The sequence below is a fragment of the Arvicola amphibius genome, chromosome 3 (genome assembly GCF_903992535.2).
Source record: "Arvicola amphibius chromosome 3, mArvAmp1.2, whole genome shotgun sequence".
NCBI classification, from domain to species: Eukaryota; Metazoa; Chordata; class Mammalia; order Rodentia; family Cricetidae; genus Arvicola; species Arvicola amphibius.
Genome location: NC_052049.1, coordinates 157,209,622 through 157,237,005, shown reverse-complemented (window position 1 = coordinate 157,237,005; position 27,384 = coordinate 157,209,622). Strand labels below are relative to the sequence as shown.

The window sequence follows — 27,384 nt, the reverse complement described above, 5'->3', positions numbered from 1 at the left end:
AAAGAAGAAGTCAAACTCACACTGTTTGCTGATTATATGATAGTTTACATAAGTGATCCGAAAAATTCTACCAAGGAACTTCTACAACTCACAAACACTTTCAGTAATGTAGCAGGATACAAGATTAACTAAAAAAAAAAATCAGTAGCCCTCGTGTACACAAATTATAAAAGGGCTGGGAAAGAAATCAGAGAAACATCTCCCTTTACAATAGCCACAAATAGCATAAAATATCTTCGAGTAATTAACCAAGCAAATTGAAGACTTGTATGACAAGAACTTTAAATCTTTGAAGAAAGAAATTGAAGAAGACACCAGAAAGTGGAAAGATCTCCCATGCTCTTGGGTAGGCAGAATTAACATAGTAAAAATGGCAATCTTACCAAAAGCAATCTACAGATTCAATGCAATGCCCATAAAAATCCCAGCAAAATTCTGCAAAGACCTCAAAAGAACGGTACTCAACTTCATATGGAAAAGCAAAAAAACCAGAATAGCCAAAACAATCCTGACAATAAAAAAACTTCTGGAGGCATCACAGACTTCAAACTGTACTACAGAGCTGCAGCACTGAAAACAGCCTGGTATTAGCATAAGAACAGACAAGAGGACCAATGGAACTGAATTGAAGGCCCAGATATTAATCCACACAGCTTTGAACACCTGATTTTTGACAAAGAAGCAAAAAGAATCAAATGGAAAAAAGAAAGCATATTTAACAAGTGGTGCTGGCATAACTGGATGTCAACCTGTAGAAGAATGAAAGTAGATCCGTGTCTATCACCATGCACAAAACTCAAGTCCAAATGGATTAAAGACCTCAATATCAATCTGAACACACTGAACCTGTTAGAGGAGAAAGTGGGAAGTACTCTACAACATTTGGGCACAGGAGACCGCTTCCTACATATAGCCCCAGCAGCACAGACATTAAGGGCAACATTGAATAAATGGGACCTCCTGAAGCTGAGCAGCTTCTGTAAAACAAAGGACATTGTCACTAAGACAAAAAGGCAGCCTACTGACTGGGAAAAGATCTTCACCAACCCCGCAACAGACAAAGGTCTGATCTCCAAAATATATAAGGAACTCAAGAGACTAGACTTTAAAATGCTAATTAACCCAATTAAAAAATGGGGCACTGAACTGAACAGAGAATTCTCAACAGAAGAAGTTCGAATGGCCAAAAGACACTTAAGGGCATGCTCAACCTCCTTAGCAATCAGGGAAATGCAAATCAAAACAACGTTGAGATACTATCTTACACCTGTCAGAATGGCTAAAATCAAAAACACCAATGATAGCCTTTGCTGGAGAGGATGTGGAGTAAGGGGTACACTCATCCATTGCTGGTGGGAATGCAAACTTGTGCAACCGCTTTGGAAAGCAGTGTGGAGGTTTCTCAGGAAATTTGGGATCAACCTACCCCAGGACCCAGCAATCCCACTCTTGGGAATTTACCCAAGAGATGCCCAATCATATTACAAAAGCATTTGTTCAACTATGTTTATAGCAGCATTATTTGTAATAGCCAGAACCTGGAAACATCCTAGATGCCCTTCAGTGGAAGAATGGATGAAGAAAGTATGGAATATATACATATTAGAGTACTACTCGGCGGTAAAAAGACAATGACATCTTGAATTTGCATGCAAATGGATGGAAATAGAAAACACCATCCTGAGTGAGGTAACCCAGGCCCAAAAAGAACATGGGATGTACTCACTCATAATTGGTTTCTAGCCATAAATAAAGGACATCGAGCCTATAATTCGTAAAAAATCCTAGAGAAGCTATATAAGAAGGTGAACCCAAAGAAAAACATATAGTTATCCTCCTGGATACTAGAAGTAGACAAGATTGCCGGACAAAAAATGGGAACATGGGGGTGGGGTGGGATGGGGGTAGAGGGGGATGGGGAGAGAAAAGTGTGAAGTGGAGGATGGGAAGAGCTTGGGGGAATAGGATGGTTGGGATATAGGAAGGGTGGATATGGGAACAAGGAATTATATATCTTAGTTAAGGGAGCCATTCTAGAATTGGCAGAGACTTGACTCTAGAGGGGTTCCCAGGTGTCCAGGAAGATGCCCCCAGCTAGGTCCTTGGGCAGCTGAGGAGAGGGTGCCAGAAATGTCCAGATCCTATTGCCATACTCATGAATATCTTGCATATCACCATAGAACCTTCACCTGGCATTGGATGGAGAAAATGACAGAGCCCCACATAGGAGCACCGGACTGAGCTCCCAAGGTCCTGACGAGGAGCAAAAGGAGGGAGATCATGAGCAAGGAAGTCAGGACCGTGAGGAGTGCGTTTACCCATTGAGACGGTGGGACAGATCTAACGGGAGACCACCAAGTCCAGTTGGAATGGGACTGATGGAACAGGGGACCAAACCGGACTCTCTGAATGTGGCTGACGGTGGAGAATGACTGAGAAACCAAGGACAACGGCAATGAACATGAACTCTACAGCATGGACGGGCTCACTGTGAGCCTTGTCAGTTTGGTTGCTCACCTTCCTGGACTTAGGGGGAGCCGGGAGGACCTTGGACTTAACATAGTGAAGGGAACCCTGATGGCTCTTTGTCTTGGAGAGGGGTGGAGTGGGGGTATGGGTGGAAGGGAGGGGAGGGAAGGGGGAGGAGGAGGGGAGGAGATGGAAATCTTTAATAAAAAAAAAATGAGAAAAAAAAACTTCTGGAGGCATCACAGACTTCAAACTGTACTACAGAGCTGCAGCACTGAAAACAGCCTGGTATTAGCATAAGAACAGACAAGAGGACCAATGGAACTGAATTGAAGGCCCAGATATTAATCCACACAGCTTCGAACACCTGATTTTTGACAAAGAAGCAAAAAGAATCAAATGGAAAAAAGAAAGCATATTTAACAAGTGGTGCTGGCATAACTGGATATCAACATGTAGAAGAATGAAAATAGACCCATATCTATCACCATGAACAAAACTCAAGTCCAAATGCATCAAAGACCTCAACATAAAGCCAGCACACTGACCCTTATAGGAGAAAGTGGGAAGGAAGTACACTTGAACGAATCGGCACAAGAGACCACTTCCTAAATATAACCCCAGCAGCACAGACACTGAGAGAAACAATTAATAAATGGGACCTCCTGAAACTGAAAAGCTTCTGTAAAGCAAAGGACATGGTCAACAAGACAAAACAACAGCTTACAGATTGGGAAAAGATATTCACTAACCCCACATCAGACAGAGGTCTGATCTCCAAAATATATGAAGAACTCAAGAAATTGATCATCAATAGAACAAATAATCCAACTTAAAAAAAAATGGAGGGGCTGGAGAGATGGCTCAGAGGTTAAGAGCATTGCCTGCTCTTCCAAAGGTCCTGAGTTCGATTCCCAGCAACCACATGGTGGCTCACAACCATCTCTAATGGGGTCTGGTGCCTTCTTCTGGCATGCAGGCATACACACAGACAGAATATTGTATACTAAATAAATAAAAATATTTAAAAAAAAAATAAAAAAAAAATAAAAATAAAAAAAAATGGAGTACAGACCTAAACAGAGAATTTTCAACAGAGGAATCTAAAATGGCTGAAAGACACTTAAGGAAATGTTCAACATCCTTAGTCATCAGAGGAATGCAAATCAAAACAACTCTGAGATTTCATTTTACACCTGTAAGAATGGCCAAGATCAAAAACACTGATGACAACTTATGCTGGGGAGGTTGTGGGGAAAAGGGAACACTTCTGCATTGCTGGTGGGAATGCAAGCTAATACAGCCCCTTTGGATGTCAGTGTGGCAATTTCTCAGAAAATTAGGAAACAACCTTCCTCAAGACCCAGTAATACCACTTTTGGATATATCTCCAAAAGATGCTCAATAGTGCCACAATGACATGTGCTCAACTATGTTCATGGCAGCTTTGTTTGTCATAGCCAGAACCTGGAAAAGACCTAAATGCCCCCCGATCGAAGAATGGATAAGGAAAATGTGATACATTTACACAATGGAGTACTACACAGCAGAAAAAAATAATGACATCTTGAATTTAGCAGGAAAATGGATGGAGTTAGAAAACATTATTTTGAGTGCAGTAACCCAGACACAGAAAGACAATTATCACATGTAGTCACTCATAGGTAGTTTTTAAACATAAAGGAAAGAAAGCCAGCCTACAAACCACACTCCCAGAGAACTTAGACAACAATAAGGACACTAAGAGAGACATACATAGATTTAATCTACATGGGAAGTAGAAAAAGACAAGATCTTCTGAGTAAATTGGGAGCATGGGGACCTTGGAGGAGGGTTGAAGAGGAAGGGAGAGACAGGAGGGAAGCAGAGAAAAATATAGAACTCAATAAAAATTTTTTTTTAAAAAACAAGCATTTAGAGATTAAAGCTAAGGGAATAAAAAGTACAATAAACAAAACGTCAAAATTTTACCAGGGCCAAGGGTGGGGACACACATGTATAATACCAGCACTTAGTGGATAAAGGCAGGAGGATCAAGAGTTCAAAGTTGACTCTGGCTTGACAGCAAGTTCGAGGCTAGCTTGGGCTGCATGAGACATTCATCTCTAAACAAATAAACATAATCTTTGACAGAAGAAATATATGAAAGACAATGCAACACCTCTGTGAAAAGAAAAAAAGATAAAACCTAAAAATTAAGGGAAGAACAGCTCAATACTAAAATTGTTACAGAAAGAAAAAAATAGATTATCAAAAATAAATAATACAAGAACATTTCCAGTAACTGAAAAACATGGGTTTCTAGATGAAGGCAGCCCAATGAATGTCCCCAAAATAAAAAGAGACCAAGGCACATAGTTATGAATTTTAAAGTTGCCATAAAAGAAGAAACAGATTCCTAAAAACTTCCAGACTATTTAAAAGATCACATTCAAAGCTGTCAGGAAAGGGATGGTATGGGGCGTCTCAACAGCAATGTTGGAAACTGGTAGACAATGGGAAAAAATGCCTTCCACATTCCAAGGGTGACTGAGTACCAAATCACACTACCAAACTTGTGTTAAGAAAGAGTAAAAACATGTTCAGACAGACAGTTTACCTCAGTGTGCCCACTTTGGAAAGATTCTTGAGGGTGTGCCATATCAAAACAACAACAAAAGATAATCCCTCAGAAAGTAGCATGGAATTCAGGAAATGGGAAGCCTCTCTATGACAACTTCAGGGAAAGCTTAGGAAAGTATCCAGTCTACAGAGAAGCTGGTGGTGGTACACTGGCTGGTTTTGTGTATCAACTTGACATGAGCTAGAATCGTCAGAAGGGAGGAGCCTCAGTTGAGGAAAGGCCTCCATGAGATCCAGCTGTAAGGCATTTTCTCAATTAGTGACCAATGGAAAGGGCTCAGTCAATGGTAGATGGTGCCATCCGTGGACTGGTGATCCTGGGCTCCATAAGAAAGCAGGCTGAGCAATCCAGTAAGCAGGACTCCTCCATGGCTTCTGCATCAACTCCTGCCTCCGGGTTCCTGCCTTGTCCGAGTTCCTGTTCTGACTTCCTTCATTGATGGACAGCAATGAAGAAGTGTAAGCCAAATAAACACTTTCCTCCCCAACTTGCTTTTTGGTCATGGTGTTTTGTCACAGTATTAGAAACCTTAACTAAAACAGGTGGAGAGGTTACAGATAAGTAAATAAGTAAAATAAAGTAAATAAATAAAGTAAGTAAATAAATAATAAATAAAGTGACAGGTAAAAGCTTCCAAAAGGTCACATTCTAGAAAGAGGCATCATTAGATATGGAAGGCCAAGAGATGAGAGAAAACCAGGCAAATTTAAAAAAAAAAAAAAAAACTTGTTGGCTAGGAGCTAAAGAGATGGCTTTGTAGGTAAAAGCACTGGTTGCTCTTCAAGAGGGCCTGGGTTCAATTCCTCACAACCATCTGTAACTGCTGTCCCAGCAGCTCCAATGCCCTTCGACCTCCACAGTCATCAGGCCACACATGATACATAGACACACATGCAGGCAAACCCTTATATACATAAAATAATTTTTAAAAATTTTATTTGAAAAATTTCATCTTGAAAATAAAATTTCATCTTGCTGTAATACTTGATTCAGAAAAAAAAAAGATAAGCACAAAGCCATAATAATGAAAACATTTAATATGTTCTTGCTATGGTTTGACTGTGAACTGTCCCCCATGGGCTCTTGGGGTTGAACGCCTGGTCCCCAGGAGCGGCACTGTTTGGAGAAGTTAGGGAACCCTTGAGACACTGGGTCAGCAGGGTGCATGTGGCCGACTGGTTGAGGGTCCTGAGGGTTACAGAACTCCAAGTCTCCAGCCCACTCTTGTTTGCTGTCTGAAGCTGCAGCATCCGCAGCTGCCTCAGGCTCTCACCTACATGGACAAAGCCAATCCAGCCTCCACCTCTTACCACCCGTGATGGGCTGCATCCTTAAACAGAGAGTCAGAATCAGTCCTTTTTCCCTTAAGTTGCTTTGTTGGGGATCTGGTCACAGTAATGAGACAAGTAATACCATACTTAATCAAAATGTCTTGCAGCTATTTGAGGCTGACATAGAAAGAATGAGTATGAGCGCAGGAATTAATGCAAGAGAGCGAACTCTCAAACTGCCAGCTAAGACCTAGAATGAAAACATCAAGAAATAGCAGGCTGGGGATGCTTTCATGAAAGTATAGCTAAGGAAAGAAGCTGCATGATTTAGGGTTGAAAGCAGTTGTCTCGAGAGAAAGGAATAGGCCACTTAACATTCTACCGTTGACACCTTAAAGTTTTCCATGTCTTTGAACCTCAGCTCTGTAAGCAAGTTCTGGAAGGACACAGGAGCATGTGCGTGAGAGATACACAGTGTTCTTTGTCACCCTCCTTGTACGTAGCATTCACACTTCTTCGTGAGCACAGAATCCTGATAGACCCCACTGCGTGTCTGGAAGCCCACTAAAAGGAAAAGCAAATCCATGCAGATAAGAGGACCATGGCTATAACCAAGAGAGGAGCATGGATAGCTCTAGAGGCTGTACTGCCACTCAAACCCAGTCTTGCTTCTGAAGAAGGAAGACGCATTGGTTCTGGAAACAGAAGCAACTAAGGAGCTCCCCTGTCCCTTCTCGCTCAGGTTACATCCCTGCCTCAGCCAATGACTGCGGACAATGATGACACAAGAGGAACAGACAAGATAGGACCCGTAGCGAGCGGTCTTTTCTTTGGGGTTGTTCCTTGCCCATAAGCAGATGGTGGACCATCGGGAATGAATGTGCATGTTGCAGAAACAATTCACAAAGCAACCAAGCGGTTTCAGCAGTGGGAATAGTTTCATTCACTATTTCCACTGCCCAGCGAAGATCACTCAGAAAGGCCAGCTATGCATGCACGTTAAAAGCTGACATCGGCATTTAAAATAAAACTGGCACCAGGGGATGGACATGTAGCAAAGCCTCCGAGAGCAAGCCTGGCCATGTTTGAGGCTGTGGGATTGAAGAGCTGAACCACAACTCCTGGCCTGCACAAAATGAAAATGAATGGTAGGATATGTGCTGAGAAGTTGGGCAGGGGCCCGGCGAGGTGGTTCAGCAGGCTAAGTGGCTTGCCATGCAGACCTGGCAGCCTGAACTGGACACTCAGAACTCGTGTAAAAGTGCAAGGAGAGAACTGACTACACACAGCTGTCCTCTGACCTGCATTTACATACCATGGTACACCACACGTGCGTACACACACACATATGTGCACGTGCATGCATACACACATACACAAATATACACACTGATAATTTTTAAAAAGAGTGTGAGCTAGGTGGTGGTAGCACACACCTTTAATTCCAGCACTGAGGAGGCAGAAGCAGACGGATCTCTGTGAGTTCGAGGCCAGCCTGGGTTCCAGGACAGTCAGAGCTACACAGAGAAACCTTGTCTCGAAAGAGGGAGGAGGAGGAGGAGAAAGAGAGAGTCCTTAACTTTAAAAACAAGAGGGGGAAAGAAAGAATTTAGGGCCGATAAGATGGCTCAGCAGGTAAAGACACTTGTCTGACAGCCTGCGTTAGAACCCCAGAACATACAAGATGAATCTAGAAAACCCATGCCCACAACTTGTCCTCTGACAGCCACACATGCATATCCCAGTAAACAAATAAGCGTAAAAAAGTTTAGATTTAAACTTCTTTCTTATTTAGAATATTAAGTAGGAATACAAAATAGCTCAACAACATAAGAAACTGAAGGAAGGAAAAGCCTTCTATTTTTGCTCCTCATTGCCTGGTCTCACTGAGCTATGAAGCTGGCCACCCATCTTCCAGTATCCCCACTGGCCAGCCTCGGCTGCCAGCATCTTCCTGACTCCACAGAGAAACAGCCCTCCCTGTCTGCAGTGGATACCCCTCCCTGCTCTGGAGTCCAGCACTTCTCCTCCTGCTCATCCTCTGAGGCACAGCACAGCTGCACACACAGGGGCACTGCCCAAGGGGACCCTTGAGGACCCCCATCTGCCAGGACCTGGCCCTGCATCCCCACCACGGAACAATGACTGCACAGACAGGGCCCGGCCACCAGGCCCAGGGAAGGACTTACTCTAGGAACCTGGTGATGTACTGGCGGCTGCAGCGGGACCAGGTGAGCGGGATGCCTCCGTCATACAGGAGCTGTGGAGACATGATGAAAGGCCGTTTCCCAATGGACTCACAGTCATTGCCGGTGCCGTCATGCTGAATGCCAAAACTGCGTGAGAGCACAGGCCCCAGGGGCAGGTGAGCAGCAGGAGGCCACCAGGCCTCCTTCCCATGGAGGCCTGCAAGGGGTACAGTCCCAATTCCCAGGGCTAGCTCTGACATGCACTAGCTGTGTGGTCTTGAGACAGTCACACACCCTCTCTGAGCCTGTTTCTTTCATGCACAATATGGCTACCACGGTGGTGTTCCCTGGGTTTCCCATCTACGTGTACCAGGTTGGACCTGATATGACCTTTTTTGAGACCCTCAGAACCCCATCCTTGCTCCCAGAGTAAGCCAAGAATGGCAATCCAGGAGACACAGATAGGCGTCTATTGTGGCCCTGCATTCTCCCTGACCCCAAGATGACTTCAGGCTGTGAACTTGAGTTAACGTATCTGTGCTACCACCTCCCAGGAAGGTCTCAAGAAACCATCCCTAGGAAGGGACCAAGAAAACGTTCCTGAGCACCAGCTAGGAACCAGGAACCATGCCAACTACTAACTCACTTAGCCCTCATCATCCCAGAGAGCCTCAGAGAGCCCAAGGAACTAACCAGCATAACATAGTCAAGAAAGAAGGACTGGGGCTACCAGCACAGACATGACTGTCACCAGCCCAGATCCTTTGACCTATAGAGCTCTCTGGGAACCTGCCATGAAGCCGATTCACAAGCTAACCAACCCTAGCACAGGCTGCAAAAGGTCCAGGCCACGCTACACGGGAGTCGCAGACAGAGGTGACATTACTGCATCCAGCCCCCTCTGTCTATGGGGACACACGGAAGCCCAGAAAGGACAAGGCATGGAAGCAGAGTGATAAGAATCAAAGATGCCAGCACCAAGGGTAATAAAGTAGGTGGCCAAGGCTCCAAACCCTGATCAGCCATCCTCACTCCTCTCCCATGACACGCTGCAGATGGGTCTCAGTGATGCCCCAGCATGCCTCTCTCCTTCTTACAGAAGGGTGGTCTTGTTGAGGAAAACACAGACTGTGCCGGGGCTTTGTGGTTAAGACTGCCATCACAGACACTATTGTTCCCTAGGGTTTTGTGACCCATGATCCTTCCTGGCTGGTGCCCAAAAGTAGAAAGGTAATGTTAGGTTCCTTACTGGCAGTGAGGACAGTTGAGTTACCTGTGTCCTAGCTCGTGGGCCACGGTGAAGGCCAGAGGCAGGCCGGTGTCTTCACTGACACTACAGCTAAGGTGAGGATGGCACATGCCAGCCACGTGAGACAGGCCCAGGGTTTCACACGGGTGGTTCATGGCTGCACACAAATCCTTCCTGCAAAGAAAGAGTTGATCACAGGCTGGCTTAGTCTACTGCCAAGAGGGCGGGGAGGAACCCGGGCCACCCCACGTCTGGGGAGAGAGGGTGTCACTTCTCATCACTCTGACATTGGACCCACAATGGCCATGTTAGAAGCAGGAACTTTGCTCACACACAACCTTTCCAACACACTGGCACCTCGAAAGGATGTGTGTCTAAAACAAACTACGTTGGTACCACTCCAGCTACTGTAGCCCAGTAGAGGGAAGGTAACTCCAGGCTGAATACAACAGCACAGGCTCTAAGCCAAAGAGATAGCTCAGTGGGTAAAGGCACTTGTGGCCACCCTGATGTCCTGACTTAGGTTCCTGGAATCTACATGATGGAAGGTGAGAAACAATGCCTGCAAACTGTCCTCTGAGTTCCACACGCATGTGCCGTGGCATGCATGTGCACATACACACATACACACACACATAAATAAATTTTAAAAGTTGGAAAAAATAAAATAAAATAGAGCCCCAGAATGTAGAAGAGAGGGAGGGAACTGCGATTGAAAGCAGGCGGCATAAGAGTGACTTTGAAAGCCAGTGCTCTGTAAATGGACCCTTGGCCACCAACTTACACAACAGATAGTGCAACACTACACACACACTCTACGCATACCATACACACCACACATACTCCACACACACAAACACACGCACACACACACACACACACACACACACATATATATATATATATCACATACATACAGCATATATACCATTCATACACACACACACACACACACACACACACACACACACGTGCATGTAGAACTGGTGCATCCTGAACACATCTTTGGATTGCACCTCTGTCCACTTCCTACTTGTGTTATCTAAACTTCACTGGGCAAGGCATTACCATGGGAAGTTTGGGTGGCTACAAGGTGTCTCTCTATTGCTTATGACAATAACACGAGATTCCTCAACCCTAAGGCCCTCCCACCCTTCCTGGTTTGGTAGGTACCTGGTGAGCAGGATGGCAGTGTCATGGTGCTGCGGGTGGGCATCCCCCTTCGTGTTGATGCTCTTCTGCCATTTGCAGAAGCTCCTCAGAGTGTTGTCCGCATGGTGCGTGATCTTTAAGTCCTTCTGGAGACAGAAAGAGTGGTGGCTCATGCCTCATACTGAGCTCTGAGGGACAAGCCCAACTGGGCTCTACACCAAGACAGGAGTCAGAGATCTAAGGGGCAGAGCAACCAGGGTCCCCAGCCTCAACCCCTCTGTCTGTAACCTGAGAAAAAGTGTCTCAAGGGTCAGAGGTGTCAGGTTACTATCAAGGCCAAGGAGGCCTATACTTGTCCTTCCACGTAGGGTGTTCAAGGTACAGGGCAGGAGAGCTCAGGCCATTGCTGGGGGACAGTTTAGGACTATATGACTTCTCACCTCCTCATCTTCCAGCAGGATGAGGCGCACGATGGTGATGTGAATGGGGTTCCCAATGCTGGGGTCATGAAACAGGCCAGCCACCTATGTAAGAGGGTGCAAGAGGGGATCAGGCCACAACCAGGATATAGGACATGGAACCCAGTACCCACCCCGGCCACCCAGGAGCATGCACATCTGATCACACACAAGATCGCTCTCAAGGGCACACCAATGGCTCACATTACAGCAACTATGTATATACATGTGCCTGCCCGTCCCCACACCTGCATGTCTCCACAGCTGCCCGTCTCCACACCTGCCCATCTCCACACCTGCACGTCTCCACACCTGCCCATCTCCACACCTGCACGTCTCCACACCTGCCCGTCTCCACACCTGCACATCTCCACACCTGCATGTCTCCACACCTGCATGTCTCCACACCTGCCCATCTCCACACCTGCATGTCTCCACACCTGCCCAACTCCACACCTGTACTCACACCGCCCCAACCCAGCAGTGACAGATCACACACACAATCCTTCCAGGTCACTTCCTAGGGCTCTGGCCTATTCTGAGCAATAGCTTGAGATCTGCTTGCAAATACTGACCCTTTCCTTTGCCCCACCCCCAAACAAAGCCAAAGCAGCTCTTAGCTCTGAATATCAGCTGCGTAACATGGGACTGACTCTTCTCTTTCTATCCTGGGGAAACCAGGACCAGTCACCCCACACAGTAGATACGAGTAGATCCTGAGAGCCCAGGTAGGGGCAGGAGCCAACATGGAGCCCCCACCACTCTGCTTCCCGGTCCTTTCTGGGGGTGGCAGCTCTGGACTGATGAGGGCAAGCATGTTCTTGTCTGTCACAGGCCCCATGCCTACTGACATTGCTCTAAAGGGCCCCCTCTAAAGATAGAAACTGTACCAGGGTACAGAGAACTGATCACCAATAGCCACCAGCCCTGTGAAAACTCCCACAGAAAAGAGGAGGCCAGGTCAAAATTGGGGTCAGTTGTCAGGTCCCAAGGGACAGACAGCAGGTTGGTTGTGACTAATAACAATACCTAAAGAAAAATCGTATCTAAATAGGACGAGGCTTTCAGGGGTGTGTGTGTGTGTGTGTGTGTGTGTGTGTGTAGGTCAGAGGTCAACCTTGCCTCTGAAACTATCTTGTTTGTTTGATTTGGTTTAATATTAGCCTGCCTATATACAATGCGTACATGTGGACACTCACATGATATGCACATGTGAGGAGGTCAGAGGTCAACCTCCAGGGGTCTGTCCATTCCCTCCCTCCACCATGGGTTCTGGGGATCAAACTCTGATGCCCAAGTTTTCCAGGCAAGTGCCTTTACCTGCTAAGCTCTCTCCAGCCCCCACCTTGTTTGAGACAGTTTCTTCTTTGACCTGAAGCTTGCTGATTAAACAAAGCTTGCTGGCTGGTGAGCCCTAGGGATGGATCTACCTGTCTCTGCCTTCCAGCACTGAGATTACAAGCACATGTCACCTTCTCTGGCTTTTTTTATGTATGTTGTGGGGGTTGAAAGCACTTTGCCAACTGGACTATTCTTTAGACCCTAGACACTATTGTTTAAGGGAAAAGAAAAAACGTTGAGGGTAAATGGCCTCCCGAAGTCAAAAAGAATGAAGATAACGTGATGCCAGGGGCTACCGCCACCCCATATTTGGGCTGCATGTCAGCAGGAGAATGTGAAGGCCAACCCCACCTCTTCCCAATAGAACCTGATGAGTCCTGAAGCAAAATGCCTGATCCTTGATCCACCAAGGAATGTCATGGGATACTGTTAAGTCTGGGTAGGTCTCACTAAGCACAAGTCTTGACCCCCAAGAGACTCTCCTAACCGTAGGCGGTTCCAGCCAAGCTGCTGCCCCTTTCAAGCCAAGTCTGTAAGAGGTGGCACTGGGAAAAACAAGACCTCAGGGCTGAGAACCCTCCCCGTCCTTCCTCACCTGCCCAGAGGCCAAGCCCTGTTATTCAGCAATAGCCCCTTACAGCCTGGACTTCAGTGGCCACCTCCATGTGCAGACCAAGTTCAGCAAAAGAGGCTTGAGTGAGGCCCCTGAAGCAAAAGGCCTCAGAAGCCTTTGGTCCCTAAAGAACAAGGAGCTGATGATGTTATCCTAATAAGAAAAGGCTACCTCAGAACTACACTCGCTCACAAAGACTCGCACAGTGGGACTGTGATGCTAGCAGGTGGACACCAGCCATGGCTGCAGCCCCTTCTTTTGAGTCCCGACTTCACAGTCAAACATCCTGGTTGACCTTAGAGGCACTTCCTCTTCGGTGGCAGCAAGCAAACCCTGGCCTTGGGAACAGACAGAGCTGGATGGAGAGCTTTTCTCCTGGGAAGCTACAAGCATCAGCCTGGTAGCCTGCAGGTTCCTACCTGCCCATCAAGGAGAGATCTGGGAAGGAGGTTTTGACCCTATGGTCCCCACGGGGGTGGATAGATCAGCCACAGTGCCCACTGGGTGGCTCTTTGGAGACCCTAGACTGCCTTGCCTACCTCTGGCTCGCCTCACTTTGACTTGCTAAGCCCATGCACCCCAAAGTCTCTGTCATCTCAACTGTCAGGTGGAGTCAAGAGCAATATGTCCAGCCCACGAGGTGTCCCTGCCCTCCGCAGTTCACAGACCTGCCCAAGGTCACCAGCTAAGCTAAGAGACCCTAAAACTAAGCAGATATTCCCATCTCTAAGGCATGAATATGTCTTGGGTGGAGCTATTCTGGCGAGGTGTGTCTGTCCCCAGCACTTAGCACAGATCCTGACATAAAGCAGGAAGGGGTTTGTCCTGGGCAGAGCGTGTGAACAACCAGACCATGTGCTCTCCGGCAGGCACAGGGCTGGGGTGGCTCAGTCTTCACTCACCCCTCCCAGCAGGTGGCACAGCACAGCGCTCAGCACTCTGGATAGTCTGGGGCCAGGGAGGGGCATGTGGAGTGTAGTTCAACATCCAAGAAGCCCTACAACTGTGCCCGGTGCCACAACACTCCTCTAAGGATCCTACCAGGGCTGTGTTTCTCTCTAGACTTGAAGCCTTGAAACCTCCTTCACGCTTGGAACCTGACCCACTATCTGGAAGCCAGCCTGTCAGCATTCCTACCCATATCTACTTCTGTGTCCCATTTCAATGCCCCCTCCTTTGCCACCCCCACCTCCCTTGTAGTAACTGTTATAACCTCACCATGTTCATGATCGTCAGCACGTAGCTCTCCACTTGTGGTTGCCCATGGTACTCTACCATCTTGGCATCCGCCACCACCAGGGTCTCCACCCACTTCTCTTTGCTGATTGATCGCTGCTGCCTCCGCTTCTGCCGCCGCTGTTCCCATCGCTCTCGCCGATGCTCCAGCTCTGGGGACACTGATGGGCAGAGATGGAGTGGGTAAGATTCCCCCAGGTACTAAACTAAAAGGCCCCAATAACACAGCTTAGTTAGTCTGGAGTAGAAGCAGGAAAGAGGGGCAGGAGCTTCCTCACCAGCATCCCTGCTGGGATTGGCTACGGACAGCCCAGCCAGCTGAGGAGGAATGATTGATGGAGTCAGAGACACCCTAAGCAATATGTAGAGAGAGCAGAGGAAGAGGAAATGTTAAAGTAAACAGAGGAAGTAAGTAACAAGAGGAAGGACACTCCAGGGGACCTGTCAAGCCCATGCCACAAGTTAATGAGGCATCCAAGGCTATGGTAGTATGTCAGTTTGAATGCTGCGTGCCTCTAGTCCAAGGAAGATGGCCAAGAGGGTATTAAGAGAGGCTTCTAGAAAGGACGTATTCTGAAGGTCACCCCTAGCCACAACTCCATAGGGAGGTACATACCTTGTACTCCACAGGTGCCTGGAGCCCTTGAGTGATCCTGCTGGCCCCGCTGCTCAGGGACTTGGTGCTTGTATACCACGTGGGGCTGGGCATGTCCAGTCTGAGCTGGAACTCCATGCAGAGGCTCAATGAAGTAGTCCTCATTGGAGAGCTGGAACACACCTCTCTGGGGAAGATGCACCAGGGTCACAGGAGGGCTGGTACCAGAGGCCTGCCCTACTCAGCTGGGCCCCACCTCCCCAATCTGAACCCACCACAGCCACACAGGGCGGCTCCCTCCTGCTGGTCTATTGCTAATTCTTTCCTCGCCATTCTACACAGGGAAAGACTTCAAAGCAAAGCTCTGGCCCTTACTAGAAGTCTCTTGAAACATCTCCAAGGATTCTGCTCCACCACCATTAGAAGGGAGAAAGAGGTCTGCATCAGAATCTGACAAGATGACATTTTACACAGTCCCAGACAGCCCTCCTGAGTCGGGTGGCCCGTGGCCAGGCCCTCGGGATGTTTTGTGTCTCCTTTGCCAGCCAGTTTTCTCCAGCCTCCATGCCCCATCCCAGTTGGCCATTACTTCTCATGGACTTCTTCAGTCTCCCTGAGGCAATGAATCACTCCAAAGGCAGCTCTGTCATACCCAAGCCACCCAGTTGCCATGACCACCAAGATATCCTGCTTCTTGGGTTCATAGCTGGCAAGAGCACTTTGGGTACATCTGCGTGGCATAGAGTTAAGAGAATAGAGCGTTTTGGGAAGCATCCAGACAGCCCACCATCTCTGGTGCAAGCATGGGACTCCAACAGAGAAGGTGTCACCTCCTTAAGACGTTCCCACTAGCACCAATTAGACCCCTTGGGTCACACAGAGTACTAGAAAGTACATCTGCTTTAGGGACTACAGATGGGGTTTTGAATCAGCCTCCCTGAATGATTGGGATTTGGTGACCAGTACAAGGTTCCCTCAGAGCCTGTTTCTTAATTTATAGAATGTGGAGATCTCTGCTCACCCTCCATGCAGGCTCAATGAGAGGAACTACACCTGAGAAGCAGGCATGGGCTCCTAAACCAGAATACATTACTGTATACAGAGGCCTCTCAGTCCTAGGCATTCTGCAGCTCATAGTGCATGCCGCTTATGTTGCTGGTCCCATAGTTTTCACCTGAGCCATGCTGGCCGAGAGCCCTTTGAAAGAAGTGGATGGCTGTGTGTGCACACCTCCACTCCTGCTATACACACTAGGGTGCTTGAAGTTACAAAAATCAGGTGAACACTGCCTGGAATGGAAGCTGCTTTAGCTTTTGGTAGTGGAATCTCACAGGCAATTAGGGCTGCAGCAGCGGCAAAACTGTCTTAGAGGCTGACAAAGGGAGAAGAGAGAGATTGCAGGAGGCCTCTGGTCTGGGCTCCAAGTAAAGGCAAGGGGTGCCTAAGTGAGTCTTCAGACCCCCAAGAAGTAAGCACCCAGGGTTTACTTGACCTCTGCAATCTGGCTTCCATATGGGGGTCTCTGGGCAGCTTCTATCCTACCCAGGACATTTTCAGAAGTTCAAGAATTGGGTCCAAACCTTGACAAAAACCAAGGCCAACAGGTGTCTGACTCACTTCAAGCTTTCTGTCCTTCAGAACAAGAAGGTCTGCACTGTCATTTCTGTCTCCTTCATGAACACAGAAGCTAGCAAAGGAAACGTATATTGACCGAAGCCACCAGGCAGAGTCAATGTCACGCCAATCCCAGACCCTCCCCACATGCATCCCAGGGAACTCACTAGGCCATCACAGGCGCTGATGGCTGCAAAACCGCCTTCCAGCTCAGGGTCCTGCACATCACCAAGCAAGTGGCAGGTAGGGGCATGGGTTCGGATGTGCATGTGGCCTAGGCTGCTGCGACGCCGGATCTCGCTCACAAAGCCAGGGGCCAGGAGATAAGGGTTGGTGGTCAAGTTGAAGAGCAGCTCCCGCCCTCGATACTGCAGCTGATAGAAAGCAGACGAGGCCTGGGTGGCAGACACATCTCGCTTGCGCAGCACCCGTGGCCACAGCTCATAGGACAGGAAGGAGCCCCCAGCATCCACTCGCACTGGGTGCACGATATCCAAAGCCGACCGGCCCTCGGTTGCGAGACCTGCAGAAAGAAAGCAACATTCGGGTCCGAGGCAGACTCAAAGTTCTAGAGCAGTGGTTCTCAGCCTTCCTAATGCTGCAGCCCTTGAATACAGGTCCTCATGTGGTGGTGACTCCCAACCACAAAATTATTTTCATTGCTACTTCGTAACTATAGTTTTGCTGCTGTTATGAATCATAATGTAAGTATCTATGTTTCTCAAGGGTCTTAGGCAACTCCTGTCTTCGACCCCAAAGGAGCTGTAACTCACAGACTGAGAACCACTATATTAGATGATCACCAGAGACTAGAGAAGGGGGCAGCTAAGAAAAGGCAGCTGGGGCAAAATGCCTAGACTTAAATCACTACCGTGGCTAAGCCTGATGAGGCAGGCTTGTAGCCCTGAGGAGTTTCAGGAGACTGAGACCACATAGGAAATAGGAGGGCAGGCCCCATTACACAACAGCACCATATCTCAGAAGAGCAAAACCAAACCCTTCTCTATGCTTTTTACCAGCTTTGCTAGTTCATCACCCAGTGCCTCAGTTTCCCCATCTGAATTCTTACAGTAACTTTTTGTTTTCTGTTTTCTGTTTTGTTTTGTTTTGGAGACAGGCTTTCTCTGTGTAACAGTCCTGGCTGTTCTGAAACTCACTTTGTAAACCAGGCTGGCCTTGAACTCACAGAGATCTGCCTGTCTCTGCCTCAGGAGTGCTAGGATTAAAGGCATGTGCCACTACTGCCCAGCTTCCTGTGGTGTCCCATCTCTCTCCCTGCTTACACCTTGGGAGCACTCTGTCAATTCATTTTCAATACAGCAACCAGAAGGACTCACAATCTCACTCCGCTCTTGTTACCATGGCTACTCCCATCTCACTTAGAACATAATATAATGTAAATGCAGTGGCACACGAGGCCCTCAGCAAGGAGACCTTCTCCAACGACTCCTTACTTCCCTCTACTGGACCGCCCAGTCCCTTGACGTCCCTCGGCAGGCCAGATGTGTCCCCACCTCAGGATTTTGTTTCTTCTATGTGTCTGAACAGTCTTCCTTCTGTCTTCCACCATTTTCTTTCACCTCTGCTCTGAAGTACTGTGTTGAGTCCCCTCTGTATGCTGTGATTACCATTAATGAATAAAGAAACTGCTTTGGACCTATAGCAGGGCAGAACTTAGGTAAGCGGGGAAAACTAAACTGAATGCTGGGAGAAGGGAGGCGGAGTCAGAGAGAAGCCATGGAGCAGCCACCAGAGACAGACATGTTGCAACCTTGCTGGTAGGCCATGAGCCTCGTAGTAAAATATAAAGTAATGAAGATGGGTTAATTCTAGATGTAAAAGCTAGCTAGCAATACGCTTAAGTAATTGGCCAAGCAGTGATTTAATTAGTACAGTTTCTGTGTGGTTATTTCGGGAGTCTGGGCAGCTGAGAAATGAACATGCGGCCTCCTTTGACAACATGTGTTGTCAAAACAGCAGCTGCCAAACCTGGTCCTCATTAGCCCAGCACACTTCACCAAGACTCACACCATTTTGAGTACAAATGTCAAGATAGAATGATTCTACCTCCTGTTTATACAAGTGAGCAATTGCTGTTGCCAGCGCAGCTTGAGGACTAGCTGATAACTAACTAAGTTTGTGCCAATAAAGAAGCACGTGACTATAGCAAAATGTCAGAAACAGCAGACCTGGGAGCTTGTCAGACCAGGCGGATCCTTCTCATTGGAACTTTAAAGGAGCCCTAAGATTAAGATGTAGCAGACACACTGACCAACCACCACGTGGGTGATGAGCCTTGCCTAGGAAAACTGCCGTGGTGAAGGACCTTCACCTGTCCTGGGGCTTCAGTTCAAGAAGTTTGTTGGTTGCTTGGTTGCTTGGTTTTCTATCAGAGATATATGACACATTCAAACTGATACTCAAAATCGCTGCCACCTGGACCTGCATTTCCTAATTCTGAGGCCTGAACAGCTCTGTGGATAGTAGTCTTGCCATTCATGAAACTTGCTTGGTCCCACTGTGAAGATGGCTGCCTCTTTAAGCTATTCTGTGATGTGTATACATTTTTGTGTGAAGTACAATGTGCCAGCAGAGAATTAATACTGGTAGTTGAGATGAGAATAGGGGCTGGGAAGAATGGCTCCATTGGTAACATGCTTACCGTGCAAGCATGAGGATCCGAGTTCAATTTCCAAAACTAAGATTTAAAAAACCAAGTGTGGTTGCATATCCTTGTAATCCCAGAACTGGGCAGGCAGACAGGCAAACAGGCTTCCTGACCTAGCCTAATCATGAGGTCCATGCCAACAAGAGACCCCACCTCAAAGGAGGTGGACAGCGGTCCTTAAGACGACACCCGAGGTTGTCCTCTGACCTCTGGTCATGTACATACGTGCTACACACACACACACACACACACACACACACACACACACACACACACACCTACATATTTTTAAAGAAATAGCAAGAATAAAATAAGATGTTTCTCGCAGGCTGGAGAGAAGGCTAAGTTGCTAAGAAGACCACTGCCCAAGAGTGTAAACTTCAGTTTGGATCCCCAGAACCCACATATGAAGGCAGGTGCAGTAGCAGACACCCGTAACCCCAACTCTGAAGAAAGGAGTATGAAGACAAGTCCCTGAAGGTCACTCATCAGCCAGACTAAGTGTATCAGCAAGCTTTGAGTTCAGTGAAAATCTCAGTCTTTTAAGGTAGAGAGCAACCAAAGGAAGACAATATCTACCTATGACCGCCACATGCACGAATACGCAGGCAAGCAGACACACATACATTAACAAGTACACGTCCACCCCACACAGAACAAACCTGTTTGCTGATGACCGTGAGAACCAAGGGAAATACAGAACACTCAATGGATTACAGCCAAGAAACTTCATGTCATCTCTTGCATTGTGTCTGTTTCTAACATGGCTCACGCAAGAGAGCCTCCTTCAAGCCCTTGCTCAAACATCTCTCTGGGAGGCCTCTCTTGGCCATTTTATTTTAATATTGTGACTCACTGGGTTTCTCTGTCTGCCTTCCCTGCTTTATTTTCCCCACAGCAATGATACACCCCATCACTTAACATTTTTTATGTGTCTCTTTGTTTTCTCTCTCCTTCCAATGTCATCACTTCTAGCAAAGTATGCATCTTTATATTGTTTGCTGAGGGATCTTTTTTAAGGGCTTGAAGCATCTGGAACTTCATTGTTTTTTAAGAAATATCTGTTGAATGAATGTGTAGACCAGAATAACAATAGAACTTACAGTGGCTCTTCTGAGGGCTGAAGGTACTGAGCCACCCTACACACAGCAGTGCCTGACCCACTGGACTCAGCAGACATTGTTAGGGTTGTTACCAGCCTCATGGATTAGAAAATGTGTCCTCAGCTGCCTGTGGGGTACACAAGTGTCTGCTGGCCTCCTGGGATGGGGAGGAGGACCACCCAGATGGGGCTATCTGGTGTCTTATACTCCTATCTCAGGGGAGCACCCTTGACTCTCTGTCTTGGAAAGAGTCCATGTCAAAAGACCTCACTCAGCTCAAGCCCTCGGGGTTTGAAAGTCTCTCTCTCTCTATCACTCAGTCCTCTTACATTGCTCAGAAAGAAAAAGATTCTTCATATTGTTTATTTGCTTGTCTGCTTGTTTCCCAGGCATCCCTTCTCAGAAAAACATTTGTAAATGCCTAAGATACAAGAAAGACCAAGGAAGTCCACTGTAAGGAGACACAGCTATCAAAGGAACCTAGAAAGTAGAGCACAGAATTCCGTGGTCATTTATGGGTTCGTTAAGCAAGGTTTAACCATGGTGTTAGCAACTATAGTTACTTTGAAGCAGCAATGAACAACAAAGCTTATTTAAAAGCATCTGCATCAGTGAGACAAGCAATCTATTTGTGGAGCCGGGCAGTGGTGGTGTATGCCTATAATCCCAGCACTCTGGAGGCAGAGGCAGGTGGAATTCTGTGAGTCTGAGGCTAGCCTGGTCTACAAGAGCTAGTTCCAGGGCAGGCTCTAAAGCTACAAAGAAACCCTGTCTCAAAAAACCAAAAAATAAAAAAAGAAACCTATTTGTGGGACTGGAGAGAAGGTTCTGCAGTTAAGAGCCTATACTGCTATTGCAGAGAACCTGGGTTCAGTTCCCAGAGCCCACGTAGTAGCATAGTAGCTCACAACTACTATAACTCCAGTTCCAGAGGATCCAACACCCTTTTCTGGCCTCCTCAGACTCCTACACACATGTAATACACATACATACACTTAATATATGCAAAATAAAATAAATCTGTTGTTGCTGTTTTGTTTTGCTTTTTGAGACAGGGTTTCCTCTGTGTAACAGCCCTGACTGTCCTGGAACTCACTTTGCAGACCAACTGGCCTCAAACTCAGAGATCCACTTGTCTCTGCTTTCTAAGTGCTGGGATTAAAGGCATAAGCCACCACTTCCCAACTAAACTATTGTGGAGCTGAGGAAGGTAGCCCAGTCAGTAAAGTGCCTGCCCTGCAAACATGAGTTCGATCCCCAGAACCCACATAAAAACCCAGGCCAGGTGATGCACGCTTGTAATCCCAGCACTGGAGAGGTGGAAACAGGAGGATCCCTGGGTCTTGCTGGCCAGCCCGCCTAGCTAAAGTAAATGATAAACAGTGTCTCAATGGAGGTGAATGGCATTCCTAAAGATGACACCCAAGGCCATCCTCTGGCCTCCACACACATGTGCTAATATTGAGCTCCACTGGTAATATTCTTAATTAAATACTCATACTCCATAAGTTAAATGTGTTGGCCATATTCATAATTAAGGAAAATGCTAAATATCACTTGCTATTATAAAAACTGTAGGTGTAATATTTTCCAATCCAGTTTCATAGCTTCCTGGGATTAGGGGTCCCTTGGGCTGAAGACTCTAGCCTGACATATCAAGAACTTTCAGGTAAGGAAGCAAACAAGAGCTCAGAGCAGTAAAGTGGGCTAAAGCCACACACTGAGAGTGAGAGAATTGAGACTCGACCCCATTTCCCAAATGGCTTCTCGTCAGTAACATCACTCTATGCTCTCAGCGATCTGCCTGTTCCTCCACCATCACTATGGAGAAATTCGATTAGCTAAGTCTCCTAGAAGTTAATAACTAGGCTTCAGAAGAAATCTCAGAGGGCTGAGGAGAAGGCTTGGATGGTAGACTGATGAGGAGCATACGTAGGAAGCCCTGAGTACAATCGCCAACTTTGCCAAAACCTTGTCCTGGTGGTGCACACAGATGCCAGCATTCAGGAAGGGGCAGAGCGAGGATCAGAAATCCAAGGTCATCCCTAAGTACACAAGGAGCTTGAGTTCAGACTGGGTTATTTAAGACTCTCAGAACAACAACAACAACAACAACAAAACCTCTTGTGCATACCTGCCTACCTTCGCGCTCTGGGTCCCCTGCTCTTGTCCTCCGCCCCTCCCCCCCCATGAAGGGCCTAGACTCCAGGCACATCCAGAAAATTTACTGCTATGATTCACCGAGGTTTCATTCAGTCCAGGTGCTACTCCTTAAATAGCTGGCTGTTCACAGCAGTGACCTCACAGGCCCACAGAAATATTCTGGTTCAAGTGTCTGGCAGAGAGATCCTGAGCTCTCTTTGCTGCCACCTGCCAAGTTGGAAGGCTACGCCTACTCAGGGGCTTGACTGTGGCCATGTTACAGAACCAGATCCTCCCTCCATCGGTTGCCAGAACTCCTGCAGCGTGCCCCTCACATGCCAGTGGTGTGCCTCTGCTCAAGACCCTGCCCTGCCAGCAAGTGGCTTCTCAGAGTCATGGGACAAGTGAGCTGGGAAGGATTGTGTAGCAGCTCTGAGCAAACCTTTCCAATCAATGAACTTCGGGGGAGGAAGGGGTAAATGCAAAGAGTTCCCAGACTTCCTGGACAAGACTTTCTTAAAAACAAATTCCCAGGCCCCATCCCAGACACACTGAATCAGCATCTCCAAGAAAGAGGATGAGGAAGCTTCATTTTTTTTAATAGCAAGATCCTTAGGGAACTGGACTTTGAGGAAGTGTGGAAACCTCCCACTGGGAGTGATCTTGGCTAACTGACCATCAGCGGTACCTACAGAGCTTTGAAAAGCTACAGGCACCTGGGACCTAGCCTGCCAACTGCTATTCTGTAGGTCTTGGGCTCTGGGGTCCCAAGATGCATATGCTGTGGATTCATACCTTCCCAGGGATTCTCGCTGGGTCGTTGCAGGAGCTGGCATGCTTACTACCCTGGCATTCTAATAAGGGTATTTGAGACTATCTCCTGACTATAAACTGCAGCCCTGTTTCTATTTATTGGCACAGATATTGAAAAAAAGAGTTAATTTAATTTCCAGTGTTTAAGAATTATATGATCCTTACACAAACATTTCAATCCCAGCCTTCCTTGAAGTCTTGTCATCTACACATATCAGACCTAAATTCCTACCTATCAAAAGTGGCTGGAGGAAAGCAGCAAGTCTGTCTTAGAGGACCCGGGTTCCCCATCTGTCACTGTCCCCACGACTGACTATTGTTCCCAGCACTCAGGCTGAGTATAGATAGGCTGCCTATTTGCATTGTGTGTGTATTTTCTCTCATTCAGTAAAAAACTTCATCTCTAACCAAACTGGGGAAAAACAATTAAACAGGCCGAGAATCAATTGTTTCTAAACAAATACATCTCTACATCTCCCCAACAGCTTTGTTTGCTCATTTCTATTATGAAATGCTGGGTTCACAATGCCTGGTGTAGCCACAGTGCCCTTGGACTACTAACTGTTTGGAATCATGTGGTGATCCAAAACCCAGGGAAATGCAAAAAGCACTACCTTACCCTCAAAATAGAGAGGTTGGCACAAGGCATTCACAGTCCCACCTCCCTCCCACGGGCACACCCACCCCGGCATAGTAAAGAGAACATACAAGCATGGGAAGGAGATGCCCCTTGCTTATACTGGAATTGGTTGTGATAAAGAGATCTTCATCAGAGACTGCCCATCGAAAACTTGGGGTCCTCAGATATGCTCAGCATGCATCTTATGAACTGAGCCATCTCCCCAGCCTTAAACCATATCAAAAAATAAGCATGGTGAATGAAAAGATAAGTAATTTTCAGTAATGCCAACTGGAAAACCCTGGTAGAGACTTTGGTGGCTGAAACCATCAGCACCTAGTGGCAGTAAAAGACAATTGCAGGTTCAAATGCATTCGCCGACCTGGACCTACACAGCGCATCAGAGCTGAAATTCCCTCGGAATAGCAGCTGGCACCAGCCAGCAGGGTGCCAGTGGCTCCTGGCCAAGTGTCCTGCCAGGTCAGAAGGTCTGCCTCAATGGGACTAAGCACCTGCCACGCCACACACACTCCTGTGATTAAAAACTCTTCCTATCACTGCTAAGTGACAACTCTCACGTCAGAGTCTCTCTGCCAGGGAAATGCCAACCTTGTGCTAACCCTCACCTCCCTATCAAGAACCTAAATTACGATCCAGCCCTTCAAATGACCTGTGGCACAGCAACATATATACACAGGGCTCACACAGCAATGCACAGGGAAATACAGCCTGGCAACCCTGAAGTCCCTGAGAAAAAAATAATAGTACGCATTTTTCTAAAAGTGAGCCTAGAACATGCTCTTTGAGGTACCATTCAGTGGCAAGAGTCCAGGCTTAGAAAGAAAGAAGGAAAAAAAAGACAAAAAAGTTCACAGGCTCAGAGTCAGAAATCCTGAGAGCTGAAACAGGAGGGCCCCACACTGTCTATCTAGGGGATTCCAGAGACACACACTCTGGGAGAGTGGTTGGCCTGCTGCTACCCCAGGCAACAAGTCCAAATAGCAAGTCATCAAAGCCTCACGAAATCCTATGGAGTTTGTCTAGCAGAGTAATAAAAATAATAACAATACAGCAGTTACTGCCAGTAATAAGCAACTGATCTTCAGTATTTCCGTACTCATAAAAATCCTTAAAGGCGCACCTCTCCCCGACCACACACACTTCCCAAGGGTCCAGGCACAGGGCCTGTCTCTGCTCTTTCTTTCCACTGCGCTCACCAGAAGATCACACTAGTTTCTGAACCTGTTTTCTCATAGACGAGGAATCGGCTTCCTTTCAGTTTTAATAAGAGATGATGGAAAATAAGGTCCTAGTAGGTGCTCACTAAATATTTTTATACACACACACCCTGCCTGCTCTCCCCAGCCATTCTGTTCAGTGGTTTAAATGTTATTGACATTCGTGACCACAGCTACAGTATCTTCACTAGGAAGGCAAGTAGCCTAATCCCGCCCTGGGCAGATTTTCCTCGAGGTCACTCCTGCGCGCTCCATATTGGTCCAACCCACCCAGGGTTCTTCCATCCTTCCAGTCCACCCATGCCGGCAATATCCTTGAATCCCTTACCTGCAGATATATTCCCTAATACCTGATCAGTCCCCCAGTCGACTTGGAGCTTCCTTAAAAAAAAAATGGCCTGGGGTCTCCCACATCCCTGACTCGCATATTCCCAGGCGGGCAGCTCCGGACTCTCCAGAAGCGTGCTGCAACGCAGGTCGCCGCCAAACAAGAACCTGGACGCTAGCCAGAGGCTCGTCTGAGGCCGGCCGGCCGGGCGGGGCTGGGAGAGTTAACCCAGGGCGGAGGAAGAAGCTCCGGCTCCCCATTCTCCTCCTAGTGCCTTCAACTCTTGGGGGAGGGGGAGGCAGGAAATGCAAGGGCGGCGGAGGCTAGGACCCCCGCGCCTCCAAGTTGGGAGGCGCTGCGGCGCACCCCAGTAAACCTGCGACCTGGCGCGATCCCCGACAGCTTGCTTTCCAGAAGAGTCACCCAAAGGAGAGGGCGAGAAGCAGAGACTCTCAGGATTTGTCCAGTCCCATCAGATGAGCGCTCTCTACGGAGAGGTGAGCGCAACGCCGCTCGCGCGGCTGGGAAGCTGGAGTCCGACGAGTGCAAGCTCACTCCAGGGGAAAGTCCCGGACACAACTGAGTCGAGCTCTGAGGGATGGCTCCCCGGTGGGTACAGCTTCGCTCATATGTCTACCCGACCCTGGCCCGTTTCCTAACCCCTGGCGGAACCCGTCTCGCGCAGGGTGCACAGAGTAGCGACTGGGGATGTGGGGAGGGTGACAGGGTCAGGCGGGTCCCAGAGGCTCAGCCACCCACCTGATGCAGGTCCCGGGACGTCGGACACCAGAGCGCACAGGATCAAGAGGAGACTCGTACCACGGTGCATGACCAGAGTTGGGTGGCCGCCGGACGACCCCTAGCTCACGCCTTCGTCGGTCGCGTTCGCGTCCCAGCCGGGGCCGGGGTCCCACTCAGGATATGCCCGGCCGCATGCAGCCTCCAAGGTTCAGGTCCCAACTCCGGCCGGCGGGCAGCTGCACTCGCTCCTCCGGCAACAAAGACTGCAAGGACCGCCCCCTCGGCCAGCTGCCGAGGCAAAGAAAGAGAGAGAGAAGCGGAGAAAGAAAGAAAGAAAAGGAAGGAGGGGGGGAGCAGGGCGCCCACCCCCGCCCCGCCCGTCAAGCTCCTACCCCCGCCCCCACCGACCTCGCCCCGCCCCCGCCGGGCCTCTGAGCCCTGCGGGCGGGCCACCTCTTGCAGGGCCGAGCTGGGGACCGCGCCCGCAGTTCCCACCCCACCAACTTAGGCTCCCGACCTCCCACAGGGCTGCAGGCGTCCCCTGGTGGTGAAGCAAGCCCAGGCCGCTTGTACCCTTCGAGGTCCCCGAGAGAATCTGGAGTTACTGAGGTTTCTGCCTTGTCACTAATATGTGCTTCAGGAGACGTCCTTGGGTGTGCTTCCCAGGACAAGCGGGCCTTCTGAAAAGAGAACCTGGAAACCTCCCAAGGGATCAAGATTGCACAGCGAGGAAGCAGGGTCTGGGGGTTCTAGATTTGGGTCCAAAGTCCACTCAAGAGAGAAGCCAAGGCCCTCTTAGGCCCTCCGAAACCGGGCAACAGTTTCCCACTCAAGGTCTAGAGTCCTCTGATGCCTTGTCTCCAGATGCTTTCCCATGTCTCTTCCCCTAGAATCAGCACGGAGTTCAGCCAATAGCCTGAAG

General features: G+C 48.1%; 1 protein-coding gene across 2 annotated transcripts in view; it reads right to left on the bottom strand.

Annotated features, from left to right (window-relative positions):
• Positions 1 to 26,741, bottom strand: part of Adamts7 (ADAM metallopeptidase with thrombospondin type 1 motif 7) — a 48,784-nt gene extending 22,043 nt beyond the window's left edge. Inside the window, exons 1-8 of one of the 2 annotated variants that reach the window (XM_038322519.1) lie at positions 26,481 to 26,741; positions 16,978 to 17,333; positions 15,218 to 15,383; positions 14,584 to 14,762; positions 11,394 to 11,477; positions 10,975 to 11,099; positions 9,826 to 9,975; positions 8,553 to 8,699 (exon numbers count right to left, since the gene is read on the bottom strand). In XM_038322519.1, the coding sequence (XP_038178447.1) occupies positions 8,553 to 8,699; positions 9,826 to 9,975; positions 10,975 to 11,099; positions 11,394 to 11,477; positions 14,584 to 14,762; positions 15,218 to 15,383; positions 16,978 to 17,333; positions 26,481 to 26,550 (1,277 nt within the window). In that variant the 5' untranslated portion in view covers positions 26,551 to 26,741. Of the gene's footprint in view, positions 1 to 8,552; positions 8,700 to 9,825; positions 9,976 to 10,974; positions 11,100 to 11,393; positions 11,478 to 14,583; positions 14,763 to 15,217; positions 15,384 to 16,977; positions 17,334 to 26,480 lie in introns of those variants that run through there. The other variant, XM_038322520.1, reaches the window with a different exon arrangement.
• Between the last annotated feature and the right edge of the window lie 643 nt (positions 26,742 to 27,384).